Genomic DNA, 18,368 nt, shown 5'->3' with positions numbered 1-18,368 from the left:
CCGTGCGATCTCAAAGCGCTCTTTGCTACCAAAAGCTAAAACCTTACCGCTACGTGCACAGGGATGTGAAAAAACAAGGTAGGAAGGAGCTGCCGACACCAAGTTTCAGGCAAAAACTGATACGCAGTTAAAATCAGAATTAACAAAGACAAATCTCACAAACCAGCCAGGGAAACCGAGCATTACCCTACGGCCAGAGCTGCTCCGGACAAGCATCCGTCTGTCTGTCCTCGCATCGCTGACACCGTGACACCCCAAACCCCGCGCCTGGCTCCCCGAGGCCCTCGTTTAGGGAAGAGCACGGCCAGGTGGAAAAAGAACCAGGAGCAGAAGAGCTGAAATCCATCCGTTTAATGTCGCGCACGCCTTTCACGTCACAGCGACCGAAACGAACCGCGTGACGCCGTCACCGCGCGCGGTTCCAACGCAGCCCCCAGCAAACCGAAGGGATTATTACATAAAAATTTGTGCTCGGCAAAGCACCGTTTGGTCCAGAAAGTAGGGGCGGGGAAAAAAAAATAAATAAAAACCGTGGTTTGTGCCACAACCGAGCGCTATGATCGAACGCGGCGTTCTTCACCTGGAACGTCACGCTGCTGGTGCCGTAGTTACCGTCACCCGAGGCCGGCCGGCAGTCGACTCTACAAGATGGAATGTTTCTCGACGGGGATGGTCAGCTCCTTGGCTGCCGACTCATCCAGGAACCAGCGCAGCTGCCCGGAGCGAGGCTGGACGCGAGCGGCGGGAAGGGGGTTTTCCTCGTCACCTTCCAAAATGCGCTGTTGGGAGAGAGGGAACGGCGTCGTGGCTGAGCGGTCAGCAAAAGGGAACTGCAAACCGTGCCCAAAACGCTTCGGCGGTTGACTGAACCCTCACGATAGCTCGTTCCCTGCCCCAAACACCTTGGATTTTTGTTAAGACGACGAACGGTTTGGGTCCAAACCTTTAAAACGGCAGCTTTGCTTTCCCCTGTAGCCACGAACGCAACCATCCGCGCAGCGTTCAGCACCGGCAGGGTCAACGTTACTCTCTCCGGTGGCGGCTTCGGAGAGTCAGTGATAGCAGCAACGATTTTCTCTTTCTCCTATCAGAGTGAAAACAAAAAAAACATGAAAAAAGGCAAAAAAACCCCAAACCCCACGAAACACGGGAGCAATCCAGGCTCTGACCAGCACCGAGGTAAGCGACAGCTGCGGCGGGCGACCGAGTCTCCTCGACCCTTCCGCATCTCCGCTCGAGCCCCAAGCTCCTTTTTTGTTGCCCCCCCCCCAAACGGGGAGAAATTCAAAAAGAAACAAGCAGAGGGATAACTCGACCCCAAAAGCTTTCTCCCCCCCCCCCCCCCTTTGTCGAACTACGCCACCGGGGTAACGGCGCTCCCGGGACGTGGGGGCAAATACCGGTGGCGGCGGAGCTCACCTGGAGCAGGGGGTGACCGGGGAAGAGGGAGCCGGTGTGCCCGTCCGGTCCGACCCCCAGCAGCAATAAGTCGAAGACGGGAACGTCCTCACCGGGGAAAACCTAGGGAAAGCACGGGAATGGGAACGGGAGCCCGGGCCGGGTACACGCTTCTCCCCGGCCCCGGGGTCGGTACCTGACGGAGCTGAGCGGCGTACTCGGCGGCGGCGGCGGCGGGGGGCAGCCCGGGGGGGGCGGTCAGCACCCGCGGACCGGGGACCGGCAGCCGCGGCAGCAGCTGGGCCTGCGGAGAACGGGGGGGGGGGGCGGTCAGGACCGGACCGGACCGGACCGGGACACGGGACGGCGGCAGACCTCCCCCCCCCCCCCCCCCCCCCGGGCCCGGTTCACCTTGTAGGCCCCGGCGGTGCTGTCCGGGTGCTCGGGGGGAACGAGCCGCTCGTCGCAGAAGGCCAGGAGCCAGCCGGCCGGGGAAACGGCGGCGGAGGCGACGGCGGGGGGCAGGTCCCGGGCGAGGATCTCCACTAAACTCCCTCCCGAAAGACCCAGCGAGAAATGGCGGCCGCCGGCCGCCGCCGCCGCCCGTTCGAGCACCAGCTGCGCCAGGGCCGGGCCCAGCTCCTGCGGGGAGGGGAACACCGAGACCCGGCGGGACGCGGGGCCGGTCGTGGCGGCCATGGCGGCGGCGGCGGCGGGGTAGGGGCAAGCGGCGCGCCGGAAGTGACGCGGCTTAGGCGCGCCGCGCCGTTGCCTAGCAACCCGTCGCTTAGGCCTCCCCGCGGCCTAGGCCTCCGCCCGGGACCCCGGCCTGGCGTCGCGGCGCAGGCCGGAGGAGGGAGGCGGGAGGCGGGCAGAGCTCAGGCGGCTTCACCCCGCGCCTCGGTTTTCCACCGCCCGAACACGAAGCCCCGGCCCTTCTTCCCTGAGTAAGGCCTCAGGCGCCCGCGCAGGGAGGGTGAAGGCGAAGGCCGCTCTCCCCTCCACCACAGCACCCATCGAAGGCTTTTTATTTATTATTGTTTTTCTTCCTTTTTTAATGTCCTCACATCCCCAACCCTAAGGGCACGGCCCGCGGGTAGTTAAAACGTGACCTAACGCAAGTGAGGTTAAAAAAAAAAAAAAAAAAAAAAAAAATCATCTAAATTTGTTAAGTAAAGTTCAGAGACGGAGCAGAGAGAAGCCCCCGGCGGGGCACAGGTATCTCCGTAAATAAATATGGCCACAGAACTCCTCCCTAAGCGGGTAGTGGTTATAAAAATACTCTCTCTAGAGGCGTAAGGGCAGGTTAATGGGATGTCAGCGCTCGGGGAGGGAGCGGGCGAGGGGTTAAATGTGCTTCAGGGGAGGGAGAGGCTGCCCCCGAGCGTAAGGAATCCACCAGCCTCCTGTCCCTCCGATTAGTCATCGTTTTCCCTCGAAAAAGGCTGAATCCGACTAGATCATAAAGCAGCTTTTCCAGAACAAATCCTTTCATAAAGGCATTCATCCAGAGGAACGTATTTTCCCAACTTTAGATCCAAAAAATACAACCGATCTGAGGTTTGGTGGGGGTCGAATCCTTCCCTCTGTAAGCGGGTTTTCTGAATCTTAAACGTACCTTCAAAAAGAGGAGAAAAAAAATTAAAAATACTTTGCCTCAAAAAGCCTGCTTAAGCATCAGAGCGAGGACAAAAGGTCACGGGTGGCATTTCATTTCTACTTCACAGGTTTGCCTAAGAATTTTAGCAACTCGACGCTCATTAACCCTCCTGATTGTTACCGGAGTTCTTACACAAACCTTGCGCAATTTTTACTTCTCCTCACATGCGAGGCTGGTAAAAGGATGCAGTAAAATTCCTGGGAAATTGAAAACAGAAAACGCAGCAGCTGACTTGGCCGTTCATCGTACTGGGACAAAGCCCCAGGAAAGGCAATGGACAGCATACGGAAAAGTTAAGAGGGTACACATTCCTATATATATCTATAGATATCTTCTTGATAAGGGTACACGTTCCTGTATATCTGTATCTACAGATATCTTTTTGATAAGGGCCTGGAACCAGCTGATTTCTTCTTCAAGACATAACTACAATCCTCATTTTTACTAACGCCTTACTTTTTAGGCATTTTTACCAATGCCGTTACTTCTGCACCTGCCGTACTCAAAAGTTAGGATGTTCTCTCGCCCCGAAGCAGGCGGAAATGCTTCCAAACTCCTTTCGGGATCCAAATTTCCCCCTCCCCGGAGAGCAGCCGGATCACCCGTACCTGTGGTGTCAACCTGGGGTAGGAGCCGGAGAAAGACGGGCCGGGCGTAGGGAGGCAACACCTTCTGCAGCTCCTGGTACAGGACGTTGGGGTTGACTTTAGCTTTGGGATCCGCGATCGCCGCCATCCCAGCTTTGCCCTCCACCCCTGAAACAGAAGGGCAGAGCTCAGGTGGAGAAGGCAGAAGTGGGAAATGTTTAACAGATGCTGAGCGCAGGTATTTCCTCCTGTGTCCCTTTCAAGGCAAAGGCGCAAATGCGCTGAGGAAAACCCGACGTAATACCAGAGGCTGCGAGTCCGCTGCCAACGCGTCCCCGCGCCCCTTAGTCGAGGCCGCCCCCGAAAGCTAATCCAAATCTCCTTTTTGTCAGGTTTCTCTCACATACGCTGTGATAGAATTCAGGGCAAAGTGCCGCAACGGGCACCTTTCCGCCCAATGTGCCCACAACACACGCTCGGTTCCATCCTTGTTCGCTACTCGGCCCCCGTTCCTCCACCCTTTGAAGATTTATGGGCCTGCACACCCATGGAACGGTCTTTGCACACCAAGACCTTCTGCAAAGCTCACGTAAAAACCTTCCTTTTTAAGACACAAGTAAAGATTGCACCGCTGGATCTCTGGTTATTTCTACTGCTCAGAATAAATGCGTCAAACTCTGCTGTTTGACTCAATCTTTTCATTGTCGGGCGCCTGGTTACAAGAGAGGCGACTGACTTGCACCCATTCTGACACGTTCGCTTGAGGTTTTTCTTTCTCCCGAGGTCCCGAGAGCTCCAACTCGACGTTTTACCTGGTACTTCCACTCCATACACCGCAACATCCGTCTGGTTAAGGATGTGACTCAACGTTCCTTCCACCTCCGTGGTAGAGACGTTCTCTCCTCGCCATCGGAATGTGTCTCCGCTGCGATCTTTGAAGTACATGTAACCCAGTTCATCCATCACCAACACGTCTCCTGGGAGGGGGAGAGGAGACACCAAAAAAAACCACCTCGGGACTCAAGTTCGTTAACACTCAGGGCTGTCTCACCACCCTCCGCTCAGCGTCGCGCTGTTTTATTCCCAGGGGAGCGCAGAAATCCCTTGGTGACTTCCACGCGCTGCATCTCCTCCTTAAGGGAGACAGGCAGCAGTAGGAAGAGGGCAGGGGAAAAAAATCCTCTCCCTCTTTGAAATGTTACTTTTTTTATTAAATCCAGAGCAGCTCGACAGCTGGCAACTTCAAAACACTAACGCATCCGTTCATAGAATCATTTAGGTTGGAAAAGACCTTTAAGATCATTGGCTCCTCTCAAAAATCCCAGATTCAGCTCTCTCGAGACCACCTTTGCACGAGGAACACCCGCGATCCATACCGACAGTACCTGAAAGGTACGCCTGGTCCCCTTTCCGAAGCACGTTGTAAGCGATCTTCTTGTTGGTGGCGCTTTCGCTGACGTAGCCGTCGAACCGACGCAGGGGATCCTGTTGATTTATCTGACCGACGAGCAATCCCGGCTCTCCTGCAGGAAACGGGATGAACGAGATGACAGCGACATTTTGCAACAAGCTAAACTTTGTGCACATCAAAAGATGTTCAGTTGCTGAACTGACCCGTCTTTGGAGGAGAGAACTGGAAGTGAAAACCTGTATATGACACTAGAAACCCCTTAAACCAGCCAAAGATTATTATATTTTATTTTTTTTTTTAGAACAAAAAGCTGCGATTTATTTGTTCAGGTTAACGCTCACCTGGGCGACAGGGGATACACAGCCCACCAGAATCCCGGATCAGCTCCATTGTGTCCTCGTTTACCTTCACCAAACGGATGGGATAAACGTTGGGCAAAATCCGACTGTTGAAACCACAGGCACCGACCTTCCAAAAGACAGGAAAAAAAACCCCAAACTGAAATGCTGAAGGGAACGGCTTGGGTTTCGCATTACCGCTTTCTGGGAATTCTCGGATCTTTCCTCCCTTTCCATTTAACAGGCAAATTCACCCAAAAGGTAAGATTTTACCCAGTTTTTGTGCATGCCACTCCTAATGATGACCAATTTAGCTCTCCCTGCCACCCCTCACGAGAGGACTAGGAGGAGTCAGAGAAGCCAGCGGAGGTTTTTCTCCTTTCTGCACACTCCTCCCAGCCGTCACGGCACCCTCTTCCTCCTCACCTTTCCGTCCAAGTTGGCAATGCTGCAGTTGCACTCCGTAGCTCCGTAAAACTCTCCGATCTGCTTAATTCGGAAGCGCTTTGTGAAGTCCTCCCATATGGTGGGTCTCAAACCATTGCCCACCGCCAGCCGCACGCAGTGTTGGGTTTCTGACTCTCGGACCGGCTGATTCAGAAGATACCTGCAGATTTCCCCGATATACTGAATAATCTGAAGCAGTAAACACAAAAAAATAGCTCAGGCTTCAGGCGACCCTTACAACGCCTTGGAAAAAGCTGACCACGAGGCCACTGGTGTCAGCGTACCTCGTGGAACGAGACACGTCAGGAATTTTAATAAACCGTGAGCGGTCGCAAGTTCAAGTCGGGGTTTCTTGCCACAAAAAAATAGGCAAAGGTAAAACGGTTACCGCCCTCTGGAACCTGCACGTTAGTACCAGAAAAGAGCACAGGGAGGGATCCCTCCGTGTGAATAAAGACACTCTAATATAAAGAAAAAACCCTCCTGCTTTAATAGGTGCACTGAAAGACCTCTAGGAAGATTAGGGGAATGGGTGGTCAGTCATAAACCAACAGCTTGACCCAGCAAAATGCAGTCGGAGTGGAGATCCAATTACCAGCTATAAATACTGCTGGTGGGGGACGGGCAAGATAAACACCAGGGAGGAGAAAGAGCTGCTTAAATTAGAAGGTGGTGTTGACATATACACAAATAGATGTTTATTGGCTATGAACTGCCAAGAGAATTCCTCTGCGGCGATTCCCAACACAGATAAATCCTGGCAGACCTTTCCTGCAACAGTAACGGATGCAAACTTGTGTTTTAAAAGCTTGTCTTGACAACTTTGCAAAGAGGAAGCAGGAGAAGATGTTGGATGTTGTCTACTTAGACTTTAGCAAAGCATTTGGCGCCATTTCCCACAGCATTCTGCTGGAGAAACTGGCTGCTCATGGCTTGGATGGGCGTACTCTTCGATGGGTAAGTAACTGGCTGGCTGGTCAGGCCCAAAGAGCGGTGGAGAATGGAGTTAAATCCAGTGAGCGGCCAGTCACCAGTGGTGTTCCCCAGGGCTCAGTACTGGGGCTGGTTCTGTTTAATATCTTTTATCAACGGTCTGGATGAGGGGGTCGAGCGCACCCTCGGGAAGTTTGCAGATGACACCAAGTATGGTGGGAGCGTTGATCTGCTGGAGGGATCCCTCTACAGAGGGATCTGGAGAGGCTGGATCGATGGGCCGAGGCCAGCGGTATGAGGTTCAACAAGGCTGAATGCCGGGTCCTGCACTTGGAAAGCTGCCTGGCGGAAAAGGACCTGGGGGTGTTGGTTGACAGCCAGCTGAATGTGAGCCGGCAGTGTGCCCGGGTGGCCAAGAAGGCCAACGGCTTCCTGGCTTGTGTCAGAAATCGTGTGGCCAGCAGGACTGGGGAAGCGATCAGCCCCCTGTACTTGGCACTGGTGAGGCCGCACCTTGAGTACTGTGTTCAGTTTTGGGGCCCTCACTACAAGAAAGACATTGATTGAGGTGCTGGAGCGTGTCCAGAGAAGGGCAATGAAGCTGTTGAAGGGTCTGGAGAACAAGAGAAGGGGCTGAGGGAACGGGGGTGCTTTAGCCTGGAGAAAAGGAGGCCGAGGGGAGACCTCCTCACTCTCTACAGCTACCTGAAAGGAGATTGTGGCGAGGTGGGGGTCGGGCTCTTCTCCCAAGCGACGGGACAAGAGGAAACGGTCTCAAGTTGCGGCCAGGGAGGTTTAGATGGGATATTGGGAACAATTCCTTCACCCAAAGGGTTGTCGAGCACTGGAACAGGCTGCCCAGGGAAGGGGTTGAGTCACCATCCCCGGAGGGATTTAAAAGACGCGTAGATGTGGCACTTGGGGACACGGTTAGTGGTGGAGTTGGCAGTGCCAGGGTAGCGATGGCACTCGATCATCTTAAGGGTCTTTTCCAACCTAAACGATTCTATGATCCTAAGACGGATGAAAGACCTTTTCTAGAGTCCTGCATGACTAAAGCAGCACTGGCAATTTGAAGACGCCATGGCACAGGCACCTCGATATCCAACAAGGGACGGGGAATTACCTGGAGATCAGTAATTAAGGGGGGAACCTGGTGCTCTTGAGTCGAGCACCAAAGACAGCGACCGCAGAGCCCTCACCGTGCATCTGTATTTTGTACAGTCGTCCCAGAAGCGACTGGCCGAGAACTTCTTCCTGATCACCACGGTGAGGCCGTGGATCAGACACTGCCCGACTCCCATGATGTTACCTGGAAAACAAGGATCACGGGGCTAGCTCCAGCCATCCTGGCTCCATTCACTCACAAGGACACAGAAAGAAGCAGGCACAGGGGAGGCCAATGCCCTACCTCTGCCTCCGAGAAGGAGGACGCTTACCTGCAGAATGATAGAGGGGGAGGCAGTTGTAGAGGACATCCTCCGGGTGCATTTTGTAGGCGTAGTAACCAAAGGCAGCGATCCGGTAATACCTGCAAGAACACAGTGAACGCTAAGCAAGCAAGACGGGTAAAGCTTGGGGTTTCGTGATGAGAAACACGCCTCGAGAGGGAAAAGCCTCCTCAGGTCCTAACCTGCTGTGCACCACAATGGCAGCTTTGGGCATTCCTGTTGTTCCTGAAGTGTAGATGTAGAAGAGTCGATCTAGAAAAACGGAAACAGGCGTCAGTCTGTTCTCAACTGCCCGAGAAAATCCCCACAGGGTTTGTTTTGTGGTTTAGGCTTTGTTTGCAGCGGCTGAAGAACAGGAGACGGTGAGCTGTGAAGGCCGACACAAAGGCAGAGTTGCAACCTGATGGAGAACCTGCACGTTGTCCATAACAGGAACATGTACGAAGAGTTTGCAGAGCTCGGAGGACACGACCTCTATATCTTTACGCAAATTTTCCTGGGACTAGGTTAGCTCTGCAGGTCAGACATGAATTCCAAATCAATTGAGAAGGAAGGTCTCAACCTGTGTCCCCGCAGGTAGGGCAGGTATCTAACTCTATGATTAAAAAATATAATCTAAAGGAAAAGCCTCTTCGCAGCATCGCTCCTCCTACTGTAAACAAAGTACCAAAATGGAGCCTCACGCCTCAGGGATCTCAGAGGCTCTTAATTGTCTTAAAGTACAAAATACAGACTGGAGGCCAGTCAGCATCTTCCTTTCCCTCTCCTGAATGCCAAACCTACCACTCATCCTCGCCACAGGCAAGGAAAGATTTTAATTACACACAAGTCAGCTGTGGGGGAAGGGAATACGGGCTGTTAAACGCTACAGACAAACCAGATAGATTCGTAGAGCTAGTGAAGGACGGGGTAAGTCCTCGCATGCTTCACCCTACACGCATTCCAGCAGCTACTCTCCCGTAACGGAAGGGTTGTCTTTGGGAAGGCACCAATCTCCCCCCTTCAGGTACTAAATACATTAGTTATGTAAAGCTTGGGAGTCTCAGACAATAAGAAACTTAACCCTGAGTACCCTGCAACCAGGATCTTACTTTTTTTTCCTCTTTTTTTTTCCTCCTTTCTTCTATTTGTGACCCCAAATTGCGTTGATTTAATCCATCTTGCTTAGTTTTCTTGTTTTGCTGTCACCTAGTCCAGATCTCACACGCATCACATCGAGAAATAAAAATCGTTGATAAAATTACCATCTAAACCTTTGACTGGAATCTGAGTCGGGGGCGATTTCGATGCGGTACTCAGAAGAGGATCAAGATGTCTGGTCTCCACAGGAGCGACGTCCGGGTTGTAGTCGCCAGAGCAGAATTTTGCCATGTTCTTCCCCAACATCCCATTCACTTCAGATATTGCTGCAAGACAAACCAAGTCTCTTTTGCAACAAACGTAACACTCTAGGCAGTGGCAAAAATAACCTGTATAACATCCTATTGTGCCCCAAAACCACGGAAGGACCTGAAGAACCAGGGACTCCTTTAAAATACCTACATCACACCCGTCCAGATAACATCCCCATCAGTGCGGTCAGACTGACCTGGGCCCAGTAAAGACATTAACAAAAAAAACTACGTGAAATTGCCTTTCCCCATGACCACATCGCGATCTTCAAATAATCTAGAATGGTTTCAAGGAGAGGATTCAGAATAATAAACCACCAGGTCTAACAACAACCATCGGAACAGAGTTCATTCAAGAAGCAGGGATGTATTCAAAACCAGCATCCGTTGACAAACCCATCCTGTGGCAGAAAGCACGGCATTAGGCAAAGAGTATTAACACAGCAAAAGAGAAAAACAGGCCTTGCGGCTGAGAAACACGTCTTGTGGCATGTATCGCCACTTCTCGATGAAGCACGAGACTCCCGATGCAGTTCTTCCAGACCCAACGAAACAAGAGCAAATCACGGAGCTCAGTTTGGGCACCAGGAAATCAGGAAGATGCCGGCAGATGAAACCAAGCTACTGACCGCTCTGCTCAAAACACTGCTCCTCTTTTAGCCTCAGATACTAACAACGCTTCCGCCTTTTGTAATCAGGAGATTTACCATCTTCCCTAGCTTTTCATGCGGCCAGCTGCCTTTTCGTTTTTAATTTATTCAACCTCTGCCTACTCAGGACCAAGCGAACAGTTCACAAGTTGCCCATAAGGCGTACGAACACCTAAGTGACTCACCTGAAGACAGCTCCCCTCCAAAGATCACGGCTTTCGCGCCCGAAGTCGTCACACAGTAAACCAGAGAATCCAAGCGCAAATTGAAGTTGATCAGAGCCGCCTCGATGCCGATTTTTGCCATCCCTAGCCAGAGGCCAACAAACTCGGGACGGCTCTCCATAAAGATTGCAATGACGTCCCCCAGACGGAAACCTTGCTGGTAGAAGTAGTTAGCCACAGCGTTGGAGTACTCATCCAGCCTCCTGAAGGTCCACTGCTCACCGGTGGCTTCATAAATCAGGGCCACTTTGTCGGGGTGCCTGCGGACAACATCCTGGAACATCTTGGGGATGGTGCTTTTGGCTTTCTGATGCCTTCGCAACTTGTACTTGACTCGTAACAGCACCGAGAGGCCACTGCAGCAAAGAAAGAGCGTTAACAGCTTGATTTTCAGCACAATTTCTAAATTAGAAGGGACGTGGGCAGGACGTACGCACTCTGCACAAGCATCCCACCAGCATCCCCCTGCCCTTGGGCAGCTGAAGCGCCACCCTGAAACTGGAACTTTTAATCATTGCTGCTCTACAGCAAATGATGGCTATTTTAACAGTATGGTAAATAAACAGCAACTGTTCTGGTACTTTTCACACTATGAAACACAGGGAATCCATCTTCACATCGATACCAGTTCAAACAAGCCCACAGAAAATATTAAGGAGGGTAAATTACATCTTTTAATGATGTCTTCTGCCATCCTAAAAAAAAAACAAAAGGACTTGCCAACCATTGCTTTTACCTCGAAAGGAAGCAAACGTACTTCACATGGGAAGCGCCTTTCTTGCCAGGACATTTTGCAGCATCTTTGTTCTATTTCATAAAATTATAACCCTCAGGATCCGAGAGCATTTAAACTACAAAGACAGCCTGACCCTTTGATAACAACGCACGCCCTCAGCTCCAAGAGAACAAAGCCAAAGGCTTCCCCTTTCACCCACGAGACGAGAGGACTGCTGGCATGTTGCTTGCCGGCGCATTTTCCTGTGAGTCAGTCTCTGCTGCAGTCCTGGGACGATAGGAAGTGAGGCTATTGCGATATTACCAGGCAGAAGCCACAGATTTTAATAATAATTATTCTTCGATGGCAAGCTCCTTTAAAGACGTTGTGCCTTATCAAGAACAGCATTACTGCCTCTGTGAGTACTGGATACCACGAAGAGCAACTGCTCAATAAAAGAACAAACCAGACTGCTCTAACGGGGCTTTTTGGTTTTTTGTCTTCCACAATTTACATAATTATTTTAAGTCTCCAAGGCAGCAGCTGCAAGTCAAACCTTGACACAGTTCAAGCTGGATGGCGGCAAAAGTTGTTGTCTGAACTTCAACTGTCTCGCTTACGTTGTCCTGGAGGAAACTATCTTTAGGGGCGCGCTGGCTCTCTTGCTTTGGCTATCAGTTATAACTTAGATACGAAAAGAAGTTTATTAAAGTACGCTACCATAACACCGCCACCAAAACGAGGACAGCAGGTCTGGGTAAACGTAACGGATCTGGTTTCCTTCCTGGAGGTAGGAAGATGGAGGCAGTACTTTTCCACCATTAAAATAGGAAACTGTTGTGCAACAAGGGTTTGGAAGAATCCCCAGAAACTTGAAAGGTCATTTAATATTAGCACTTAAAAACCCCCGCAACTCTCACGACTGAACGTCAAGAGCAAGAGCAAAGCCTCGCAGAAGGGGGAAGGGTGCGTTTCAGTAACAAGTTGTTGGCAACGGCCAGGCCGAGCTGGGCTTTCACAGTGACCTTACGCCGCGCTGTGCCAAATACAGAACAGAGGAGCCTTTTCACTGCTGAGCTGCACTTTCCAGGCACTTAAAGGGCTTTATTCTGCCCAGTTTATTTTCTGCCATTCTTCCCAGCTTGCCGGGCAATCGGGAGGAAACAGCTCTTCAAAGTACAGTGACAGCCAGAGCGAAGCTGGCAATCGCAGGAGCCCTAAATCCTTTGGAATAAAGGCACATCCTCACAGAGGCCTAAAAACCGCGGAACTAAATGCGACGGCGGTGACGGACTCCCAGGAGATGGAGAAGCTGCCGGAGACTTACCGCTCTCTACGCCGCGATCCCCTCGTTCGGCTTACGTGTTTTCTGACAGCTCTACCCTCTCTTTAAGCTCAGTGTAATGACAGGCGTCGCCCCGCGGCTCCTTCCACGGGTGAACCGGGACCCACGTCCCGCGGGCATCCCGCGGGCATCCCGCGTCCCTTCGCTCGCTCCCTCGCGGGCCGAGCCCTTCCAGCCGCCCGCCTGCGCGCAGGCAGGGCAAGTTACAACCCGAGTCGCTTCAGGCTTAAAAGCGGCGACCCGCCGACCCTCAACCCCTGCCCACGCGTGGCCGCGAGGGGCTGCCTCCGGAGGGGTCCCGGCGGACAACACTTACAAGAGGTCCCGCGGAGCCGTCCTGAAGACCAGCCGCAGCAGCCGCCATCCCCCGCTGCCCAGGCAGACGCCCAACGTGGCGGCCAAGCTCCAGGACCAGGGAGCGCCCAGGAACCGCAGGAGCCCCAGGGAGCCCAGGGAGGCGGCGCAGACCCCCGCCGGGTGCATGCTGCGGAGGGAAGGGGCAGGGATCAGCGCTCCGGGGGACCGGGACCGGGACCGGGCCGGGCCGGACATCCCCATCCATCCCCATCCCCATCCCCATCCCCATCCCCATCCCCATCCCCATCCCCGGCCCCGGCCCCGGCCCCGTTACCTGAGCGGCGGCGCCGGCAGCTCCCGCGCCCGCCTCAGCCGCCGCCGCCTCAGATTTAGCCCCGCCCCGGACGCGAACGCCACCGCCCTCCGAGGGGCGGGACGGAGGGGAAACGCGAGATGTTGTTGGTCGAGGGAACCGTTGCCGGTTTCGGATTGGGCGAGGAGGAGAGGCGTGGGGAACGCCCCCGCGAGGCGTCAACACGTCACCGCTGAGGGGGCCCCGCCCCCCCGGTGCGGTGCCGCTCCGGCCCCGGGACTGAGAACCGGGGGGGGGGGGGGAACGACACACCGGGGAGGGTCTCTGCCCGCCCGGGGGTCAACGGGCGGTTTGGGAAACCGGCGTTCGCGTCCGCACCGGGACCCGCACGCCCGACTTCCACGGCCCAGGACCGGCACCAGCCGGGACACGCACGCCCGGTTCTCCCGCAGCCCAGGTCCGGGCACACCCGGGACCCCACGGCCCGGGACCGGCATCAGCCGGGACTCACACGCCCGGCTTCCACGGCCCGGGACCGGCACCAGCCGGAACACGCACAGCCGGGACACGCACGCTCGGTTCTCCCACGGCCCAGGTCCGGGCACACCCGGGACCCCCGGCCCAGGACCCCACAGTCCCCGCACACCCGGGACCAGCAGCACCCGGGTTCCCCGGGACCGGTACTGAGCCCCTGAGGCCGGGACCGGCACCGCCCCCCAGGCCCCGACCTCCCCGTTTAAGCCGATTACCGGACGCTCCGGTGAATCCGGGATCGTTAATAGCCGGGATTGGCAGCGGGGGCCGCCGGGGAGCTGCCGGGAATCCGGGGGGCTCCGAAACCCCTTCCCACCGCCGAGCACTCACCGGGAACGGTGGGTTCGGTCCGTCCCACCGGATCAGTCGGCCTCGTCCGTCCATGGCCGCCCTCTTCACCGGGAAGGTCCTGATGGCCAACCGGGAACGGGACGAGGTGGAGACGGAACGGGAGCTGGGCCGGACGCTGGAGAACAAGGTGCTGCTGCTCTACTTCGGATCCGGTCAGTGCCCGCGGTGCCGGCAGTTCTCCCCGCTCCTCAAGGATTTCTTCCTACGGTTGACAGACGAGTTTTACGTGGAACGAGCTTCGCAGCTGGTCCTGGTGTACGTGTCCCGCGACGAGACGGAGGAGCAGCAGAGCGCTTTCCTGAGGTCCATGCCGAAACGCTGGCTGGCCATACCTTTCGGGGACGCCTTCAAAAGGTACGGCCCCCAGTGAAGTAGGGAGGCAGACCCCGCGCGCTGCAAACAGCCCCCGCCTGTATTTTCAGATATTTAAACTCTTTTCCAGATGTTTTCTCTCATATTCAGTCCCTGCTGGAGCAGTCGGGGCAGTGCGTTCGTTCATGGAAAAAAAGGGTAAAGCTCTTTGGCTGCACCTATTTATAAGGCAAAAATATTTCCTCTTCCTTCCATCTCGCTTTTTGCTGATATATTTGTATTCCAATTTTATAACGCACTATTTATAACTCTTAAAGACGCATCAGCCGGCCCTCTGGGCAAAACACGTAGCGTGAAAGATGGATGCAGCCAGGCGGATTGGAAGCACTCACGCATTTACTGTAACCTCATTAGCGACAGAATGAGCTGCAACTAATACCAAGAATTATTCCCAGCTCCTTTTGAGGGCAAACTGGGGGACGTTAAAATTTTAAGGGTCCTGCTGCTGTTTTAACCGCTGCTCCTGTAAAACTGGTCCCAGCAGCCATCCCGCATCTCCTGTACCCCAGGGGGCTGACGCCCAAATCCCCTTTTACTGGCCCCACAGGGATCTGCATCAGGCTCTAATTACCAGCAACAGACAAAGAGCGTGTTACATTCAGCAAATAGGCTCCGCGTAGCTCTGTCCGCACCAGAAAAGCCGCAGGAATCCTACCGGATGGTGAGGATGAGGAGCGGCGAGGACTGCTACACCCTTCCCCATTTGAGGTTTCTTCCCCTTTGCCTTGCAGGGAGCTGGAGCTGCAGTTTGCCGTGTCGGAGGTGCCCACGGTGGTGGTGCTGAAGCCGAACGGGGAGGTAATCGTCGGAAATGCCGTGGAAGAGATCCAACGCATGGGCCCCGCTTGCTTCCGAAACTGGCAGGAGGCTGCTGAGCTGGTAGATCGAAATTTTCTCTTGGCAGAGGATTTTGATGACTGCACCAGGAGAAGCATCACTGACCCCATCCGCCGCCTCAAGTACAAGCTAGACAAGAAGACGGAGGCGAAGAACAGGGAAAGGAAAGAGGAAGGTGAAGAGTCTCCTTAGGGACTCGGGAGGTTGCGGCTGCGCTGGCTGGGGACGTCCCTCAGGTCGCTGTCCCCACCCGACGTCTCCAGAACAACAACATCTGTCTGTGTTGTAGAAATCCACTAAAATCGCCTTCGTTTTCCAAAAGGTGAATTGTTTTAAGGCAAAGGTTTTCATATCTGGAAAATTGGTTAGCATAATAAGGATATTCTGACCCTGACTAAATTACATTTCCTTTTTATCACCCTAGGACCTAGCGTAGTAAAAATCTCACAGTGACATCTTTGTCAGTTATTTAGCAAAAAAGTGAGAAGAAAATTAACTGCTAGAGGACAGCATTCAGTGAATGACTCGCTAAACAGTTTTAATGGGAATCGCATTAAAAAAAACCAGCGGTATGCCCAGGCACTGCTATGGAGGTACAGAGAAGCTGTGACAAACAACAACGGGAGCAGAATCCCTACGATAAACCCATGTAGGGTTGGTTTTCTGTAGGAGACAGGCACCCACGCGTGAAGTGAGCAAGTCCTGAGAAACCTCCCACTTCACTGCTCACGTTACACTGCTGAAAATTTACAACACGGACAAATCCCGCAGAAAAGCAGGTTGCTCCATGACCGGAATTACGACGTGCAGCAGCTGCCCCAGTGACCTGCCTCCCCGAGCATGAGCCACCTCTTTTTATCTGCTAATCGCGGTTGCCATCTGCTGCTGCAGAGTGCCAAGCGCTGCTGACTGGCAGCAATCCACCGGGAAGCTGAGTCCCATCCCAGGTGGAAGATCTGCCTGTCCTAAACCTGCCAGGGAAGCACATGTCCTTAGTTAAACATCACTCTGCTCCGTCCTGTCAAATTCAACAGATGTGTGTGAAGCCGACGCTCTGAACGGCTGAGAGGGAACACGCTCTGTTGCCAAAAAATCTCATTTACTGAGCCTGCAGGAAATCCTGCTGCACGCATCCCCCGCTTTCTGTAATCAAGGGGTCTGAAAAGCAGGAGAAGGGGGAAAAGGACCATTAATTTGCTCGTTTCTGGTCCCCTATTCTCCACTGTATCACTGGGGAGGTGAGCAGAAGATTTACAAAACCTTTGCTGGATCCGTGAAGGATCTGGGAAGGAAAGCGCACGTTGAAGACAGACAGAGAAGCCGTGCAAGGCCAGCTTGTTCAACTTGTTTTCTCACTTAATCCTCTCTCTCTTCACCCAGCAAGTTTATCAGGTAGATCAGGGAAGGAGGAGAAGTCCTGTAAAATAAACAGTTGGGAGGGACCCTGCGTTAGGCAGAACGAGAAGGGCACTTCCTTCAGGATGGTCTGTGGTGCATGGACACTGTGTGAAAAGGCACAAATAAAACCCAAAAGTGCTTTCAGGTGACATACCTGCTGGCAGAGTGAAGCAGTACTGGCTGATGGTCGCTAATGAAACAATATTCCATTTACCTCGGGCAATGTCCAGCAGTTAGTATGCCTGTGTTTAAAAAATAAGTTATAAATCACAAATTAGGAACCTGGAGCAATGGGAGGGAGCCAAAGGGTGTCATTTTCACCTGTTATTAACTGGCAGTCAGGTGCTTCTCCTCGTCCCCATGGAACTTTGATGTCAATAAAAGGACACTGTCCACCTGAATTTGTGTAAAGTTCAATAATATTAAATGTGGACTTTTACCAGTCCCACCCATTTTTCTTTTTTTAACCATCATCTTTTCCTCTGTTCAAAACCAAAAGTTGCCCTTTTCTTGGTGGTTGTGCGCAACAATAGACCAAGGAAGGCACACCAAACAATAGTGAAAAGTGAATCTGCCAGCACAGGAAAGTGCTGTTGTGCCAACATCGTCATCACTGTAAAGAGAAACAAGCACTTTAGTTTCTTTTCTTGATTTCCTGGATTACTTTTTTCCCCAGTAAAAGAAGCCATAACACTTACGAGCGTACCTTAGACACAAGCGTGAGATGGAGCTGCTCTTTTCTTACAATAAAGCTTCACAGTACGTGGGAAGCCAAGAAAGCAAAGTCGATGAGCCGCATCGCAGGCAGGAGTCACGTTGCAGGTGGGAGAGCAAGGGGAGGCAGCGCCGGCAGATGCTCTACCTCGGAAGTGAACACGGTATTGCCCTGCACGCTGGCTGCGAGGAGCAGAAAAATCCTACAAACCAACCACTGCAAGCATTATTTCTCCAACGCGGGTTCCATCGGAGATGAAAATCCTCCTGAAGGACGCATTGCACGGCACTGTTAAGACATTTAGCTCTGCTTTCATGCATGGGGCTAGTTATTTATATTTATAAGACACAGAACAAAGGGCATTTGAATATTTAGGGCAGTATCTGAGCCAGTGCAAGTAATCAATTTCCAATATATTTACTTTTTGAAACATGCTACCTTACAGTTGCATAATTCTTGCTTTACCTTTTCCCTTCATCACACAATCTCCTTACAAAGGGCCTTGCTGTTTTGTAAAAATAAAATATACTGGTGCACATAGAATCACAAAGATGCTTCACGAGTTTCAGGCAGCACAGAGTTAATGAAAGCCAGTTAGGAGGATGGGTCTGATCCCCTAGATAGCCTGGGAAGTGAGTAATTTCACAACTCCCAAGAGGAATGTGGAAAATCCACACAGCCTGACACCTGTCTGAGGTTGCAGACTCATCCCACGCAGACTGCAAGTAGCGTCGCTTACCGCAGCAGAGGCACAGGGCAGCCCAGCGGAGATTCGGGAGCCCAACTGCACCAGGACACCGGCAACGGCTCGATTTTCTGGTTTCACCAGCAAATACCAAGATGTCACGGTACTTTGGATAAACCGAGAGATTTCTCACGAGAGGTGATGGCTTTTCCCTCGTCTGTGTTTTAGCTGAGGAAGGACAATGAAAGAGATGGAAGACATTCTCTACAGCTCGCCTAAACCAACGTTTTTACTTGCAGATAATGTTATGGTAAAT

At 52.9% G+C, this 18,368-nt stretch overlaps 3 protein-coding genes and 1 long non-coding RNA gene across 6 annotated transcripts; 1 reads left to right on the top strand and 3 right to left on the bottom strand.

Annotated features, from left to right (window-relative positions):
• Window positions 1–336: 336 nt before the first annotated feature.
• PGLS (6-phosphogluconolactonase) lies at window positions 337–2,211 on the bottom strand. The gene is made up of 5 exons (XM_049811302.1): window positions 1,810–2,211; window positions 1,595–1,702; window positions 1,420–1,521; window positions 944–1,084; window positions 337–779 (listed from the first exon to the last, which is right to left on the bottom strand). Exons 1-5 carry the CDS (start codon window positions 2,095–2,097, stop codon window positions 642–644), a joined length of 777 nt encoding a protein of 258 aa, XP_049667259.1. The 5' UTR covers window positions 2,098–2,211; the 3' UTR covers window positions 337–641.
• A 227-nt stretch (window positions 2,212–2,438) lies between these two features.
• On the bottom strand, window positions 2,439–14,130 carry SLC27A1 (solute carrier family 27 member 1). Of its 3 annotated transcripts, none has more exons than XM_049811294.1 (13): window positions 14,025–14,130; window positions 12,867–13,034; window positions 10,452–10,846; window positions 9,470–9,631; window positions 8,408–8,477; window positions 8,214–8,305; window positions 7,977–8,086; window positions 5,821–6,030; window positions 5,398–5,524; window positions 5,031–5,168; window positions 4,458–4,622; window positions 3,667–3,813; window positions 2,439–3,016 (listed from the first exon to the last, which is right to left on the bottom strand). In XM_049811294.1, exons 2-13 carry the CDS (start codon window positions 13,031–13,033, stop codon window positions 2,859–2,861), a joined length of 1,941 nt encoding a protein of 646 aa, XP_049667251.1. In that variant the 5' UTR covers window position 13,034; window positions 14,025–14,130; the 3' UTR covers window positions 2,439–2,858. The 3 variants fall into 3 exon arrangements, with proteins under 3 accessions (XP_049667251.1, XP_049667253.1, XP_049667252.1); XM_049811296.1 differs by lacking the exon at window positions 14,025–14,130 and adding an exon at window positions 13,910–13,993; XM_049811295.1 differs by lacking the exon at window positions 14,025–14,130 and adding an exon at window positions 13,182–13,224.
• NXNL1 (nucleoredoxin like 1) lies at window positions 14,077–16,982 on the top strand. The gene is made up of 2 exons (XM_049811303.1): window positions 14,077–14,399; window positions 15,149–16,982. Exons 1-2 carry the CDS (start codon window positions 14,077–14,079, stop codon window positions 15,444–15,446), a joined length of 621 nt encoding a protein of 206 aa, XP_049667260.1. The 3' UTR covers window positions 15,447–16,982.
• LOC126043234 (uncharacterized) lies at window positions 16,588–18,211 on the bottom strand. Its single transcript, XR_007507361.1, has 3 exons — window positions 16,974–18,211; window positions 16,807–16,894; window positions 16,588–16,671 (listed from the first exon to the last, which is right to left on the bottom strand). It is a non-coding gene; the product is annotated as an uncharacterized LOC126043234 (long non-coding RNA).
• Between the last annotated feature and the right edge of the window lie 157 nt (window positions 18,212–18,368).

The sequence above is a fragment of the Accipiter gentilis genome, chromosome 9 (genome assembly GCF_929443795.1).
Source record: "Accipiter gentilis chromosome 9, bAccGen1.1, whole genome shotgun sequence".
NCBI lineage: Eukaryota > Metazoa > Chordata > Aves > Accipitriformes > Accipitridae > Astur > Astur gentilis.
This window is presented reverse-complemented; position numbering and strand designations above follow the sequence as displayed.